The sequence below is a fragment of the Limulus polyphemus genome, unplaced genomic scaffold, assembly GCF_000517525.1.
Source record: "Limulus polyphemus unplaced genomic scaffold, Limulus_polyphemus-2.1.2 Scaffold4164, whole genome shotgun sequence".
NCBI classification, from domain to species: Eukaryota; Metazoa; Arthropoda; class Merostomata; order Xiphosura; family Limulidae; genus Limulus; species Limulus polyphemus.
Genome location: NW_013669774.1, coordinates 69,703 through 74,333, shown reverse-complemented (window position 1 = coordinate 74,333; position 4,631 = coordinate 69,703). Strand labels below are relative to the sequence as shown.

Genomic DNA, 4,631 nt, shown 5'->3' with positions numbered 1-4,631 from the left:
TACCCATTCAAGCCGTCTCCAAGCGTTATTGGTCTCAAACTGGGTTCCTCGTCATCGAATTTGAATAACAAAGGAAGTTTTATAAACATGTATTACATCTCATATGTATTTGTTAGTGACTTTTCTGAGCTATTATACATGATAAAAAATAAATAAACATACTTTTTCTGACATATCAATTACTTTATATAATACATTTGAAATTTTGAAGATATTTTCCTCTGAGATATAATGAAATAACAGAGCTTGTGGATAATGCTTTTGAGAAAAACAAATAATATTCCAAGTGAAGATTAGGAATTGTTTTTCTTTCTTCACTATAGTGAAATCAAAGTGTTTAAACAAATATAGCTAATACTGTCAAGTTCATTTTCAATCAAAAATTATTTAAATTTCAAGTTTGTGCTACAAGTTTGGAATGTAAAAATCTACATTTGGCTTCAACCAATGATCCTTCCCTTTTTGAGACACTAGGCTTTCACTGAAATATTAAATCAGTCCAAACTTTTACTTCAAAAGAAAAAAAATAGTAATTCCATTCATTCACCCTTTCTCCACAAAGGAATATATTTTAATGTTGAAATACCAAAGAGTTCACTTGAACCATTTTGTTTTTTCATGCACTTTCCTAGTTATCTAACGTTAAAAAATTGTTTTACTCCTCCAATAATAACAGTTATTATCCTTAGAAAGTTTACTGTATTAAAAAATAAGCAGCGGCAATATAAAACCAGCAGCAAAATAGATTCATAAAATGACTTCAGAATTTAACTTACAAAGGGCTGCATTTTAAGGGCACAAAGTAAATACTATAATTTATAACCTTCATAACCTTACCTACTTAATTAATATCAGAAATGAAACAAACAAAAATACATAAATCAATCTGAATTCAGACATATTACTTATGATAATAAAAGTAAAAGCAGTTTCCTAAGTTCAGTGCTTTTGAAACGTTGTCATAATTCTATTGGTGCCTAACTTGTCTACAAGATCAGTTTCCGCATTGATCACCCTCAGGTTTTCAAATTTTTATTGTGTTAGTGAACTCCTGATACTTTTTAGTATTCTTTTCAGCTTTGAAAAGCTTAGCTCACGAGCTACTTGAATGAGAAAGAGTAAACACTGCTTTGTATGCCATAAAAGCAAGTTCAAAGCTTGTTTATGCAGGTTACTATAACCAAACAAGACAAGTACACACTCAACACAATCCTTACATGAGAAACAAATGATTTTTTTCTTTTCTTTGTTAACTTCTTTGTTTTATGCTCATCTTTATCTGGCTTAAAACATATGGCCACAGAAGTATGACCCGACGAGGCTGTTTCAAGCTAAGCAGTAAATCTACTGTACATTCCACTCATACATCCTGTACCATCAGTGCTGTCTCATCTTCATATCAATGTTGTGCCTCTCAAGAGTTCTCTGCAACAAGTGAAACAATTATTCATGTGAATCCACATGAGCCAGAAACTGTTTCAGTAAGATCCCACTACCTACATATCAGATTATAACTGAGCACTAGTCCATTATTGAAATGTCCTGCATACAGTTTCACTGCATGGAACAGATTTTGACTTATCTCACTTCCTTGGCAATTTGATCCCGAACCATGCCTTACCTGATTTTAAAGATATAATTCACTAAAGCTTTCAAAAGAAAAGTGATCAAGAATCCTCTTCCTCTGGAAACATACATGCCTTCTTTCCTTTTTTTTTTTTCTTTGCTCTTCTGTATTACTTTGTCCATGTACTTTGCCAGTAGTCGTACGAGTCTGAGAATATTTACATGGTTGATACTCAGATTATCTAGCATACATGCTCATTCATTTAAGTCCGTCTCTCAGTAACTTATTCTTTCTTTTGCAATGGTTTTGTCAAGTTAAATTACACATTTAATGATCTTCCATCATTGTCCACGTTTTCAATGTCTTCTCCCTTGCAGACCAAAACAGAACTGTATCAAAATCAACCTTTGTTATACTAGTTCTCTCAACAATTTAAGAGCTTTTTTGTGTCTTCTTCTCCTCATTTTCATAAATCCTAATGTAGGCATGTTTTCAGTTTTTCATTTCTTTCACACTATACAGAACAGTGCTTTTTTCCCATTAAGATAGGAAGGTCAATTCTGATTGTTGTCATCTGCTTTCACGAACACCTTATCAGACTTGAAGGACACATTATGAGTGGGCTGCACAGGGCGAAATGCAAAGAAACTTGAAGTTCTATAAGACTTTTGCTTTTCAAACATTCTATGGCATTGCTATTGGCAACTGCAAAAAGAGTCTTGAGTTGCTTTGGCTAAGATTGCATTCACATGTGCATTGTCGAAGCAGTTTCATATATCACTAAGAGCAGCACTTACAGTCTCAGTAACATATCTGAACTTTGTTTTCTTTGTGTCTTCTACATCCTGCCATGATGAATGACTACAGAAATGGCATTGTCCACTTTTATTTGTCACTTTGTAAATGTTAACATTTTTGAACCCAGAGACAAAACTGAGGATTTTGTGGCATTCAGTTGATTCAGATGGTTAAATTGGAATATCAGAACTCCTGCTACCTCATCAGGTTGAATTCAGTGTGTTTTGTTCTGATCTTGCACTTGACTTGCGTGATGCAGTTCGTTAAAACTTACCAAAATTAAAGGTGGGTAGCTCAGCTCAGAAAAATAGTTTCAGTTTGTAAAACAGAAAGCACACACTCCAGTTTTATGCAAGACTGTGCAACCTCAATGAGCAATTCCTTGCTACTTTCTATTTTATTTTTGAAACCATTCATTTTTTTGCTTTATCTCATTCAGAATTTCTAAATACATCCAACAAAAGTTTTAATTTTATGTGAATCTACAGTACCAGTAAATTGCAACTATGAAAATATGTGTATATCTTATATGCACATGCTTAACTGAAATATTTAAGACCTTTACATAACATATAATACATTAAACACAAATTATTTGCATTAGCTACAGAAGTTTGTTTGTTATGAATTTCTCGCAAAGCTACACGAGGGCTATCAGCCCTAGCCGTCCCTAATTTAGCATTGTAGGACTACAGGGAAGGCAGTTAGTCATCACCACCCACTGCCAACTCTTGGGCTACTCTTTTACCAACGAATAGTAGGGCGAGCATGTTTGGTGGGATGGGGATTCAAACCCGCAACCTTCAGATTGCAAGTCGAGTGCCCTAACCACCTGGCCATGCCGAGCCATCTACAGAAGAGATGAATCAAATTTCTCCACATCATCACTCCCGTAGCCAACACAGAAATAGGCAATTTTCAGAGCAATAATTTCAACTTTCCTTAAAAAAAGAAAGTGTTACTTTGTATACATTAATTATGCAAACTAAGAAACTATTGATGGATTTCTTTTAATTCTCAGTTATTTGCAATACATTAAAAATATATAACAGAATAATAATTTCACTTATCTTTAAATTTTCTCAAAAAACACTTAAGAAGTCAGTTTATTCCTATCGTTAACTCCTTGCAGCTATTGCATGTTATACACTGACTGTTAAATTTAACACAGACTAGGGGAAGATTCCTCCAGTTTGGCAAAATTACAGCTGCAGTGGTTTAATTCTCATGTTGTGACTTTAGATTTAATCTTTTCAAGCAAGCACCACTTGTAAAAAATTTAGTTAACAAGATGATTTACAGTTCCTTTCTGCTATTTCTAGAGTATTTTTTCTCTTTGAAAATTCTTATATAAGGTGCTTTGGAGCTGGCCATAAAGGGAATTGGGAGAATTCCTAATTTCCCAAATAGCCAGTCCATATCAGCATAATGATGTGAATTGTAAAAAAATTATTTTAACCATTTAAAATATGCATTTTTTGGATATTTTAGTTACATTTCTGTAGAAAACTATATCTAAATCTGAAAGAATACAGTACCTCTTCAAGATCCGTTAAAGTTGTATCAATCTTGTTCCATGATAAATCTCTGTCAGACATTGATTTCAAAACCTGCACTCCAGTTTCATAACCTTTTAACACCTAAATGGAACAGAACCAAAAAACATGCAAATTCATTGGATCTTATTTAAACAAAAACATATTTCAAATTTTAACTAAAATTTAACAAGTACACATTTCAGTATGATCATTTCAGTTTGCTTAACCTCCTCACTACGGGCATGGTTAATATGATTCGTAACCACAAAGTAAGCATTAGTTTCCATACTATAACTTTCAATACAGCAAGTTTACCTTCACCAAATTTGGCAAGCTTTCAGTAAATGTTATAAGTTGTCAGATTTTAAAATATAACTATGACTCTCTTAAGGTAGCCAAATGCCTCGTCATCTAATTAGTGACGCGCATGAACGGATTAACGAGATTCCCACTGTCCCTATCTACTATCTAGCGAAACCACAGCCAAGGGAACAGGCTTGGAAAAATGAGCGGGGAAAGAAGACCCTGTATAAGTTCTTTTTGCCAATTGTCAAAATAAATGGCTTTTATTTACATTTCTTAATAGTATAAATATATACTATGTTGTTGATGTGGTTAGGATTCTTGTACAGTAGGTGTCTGTGACTTGTTAGCGATAAATTCAATGATGAATAAACAGCACACACTTTACTTGTTTTCAAATAATATATACATATTCAGAATAAGTT

At 33.3% G+C, this 4,631-nt stretch overlaps 1 protein-coding gene across 2 annotated transcripts in view; it reads right to left on the bottom strand.

Moving 5' to 3' along the window:
- The window catches only part of LOC106470694 (charged multivesicular body protein 7-like), a 49,297-nt gene that overhangs the window by 5,246 nt on the left and 39,420 nt on the right, over window positions 1-4,631 (bottom strand). For both annotated transcript variants that reach the window (XM_013931257.2, XM_013931256.2), the window contains exon 9: window positions 3,904-4,005. In XM_013931257.2, coding sequence (XP_013786711.1) covers window positions 3,904-4,005 — 102 coding nt within the window. The remainder of the gene's footprint in view (window positions 1-3,903; window positions 4,006-4,631) is intronic.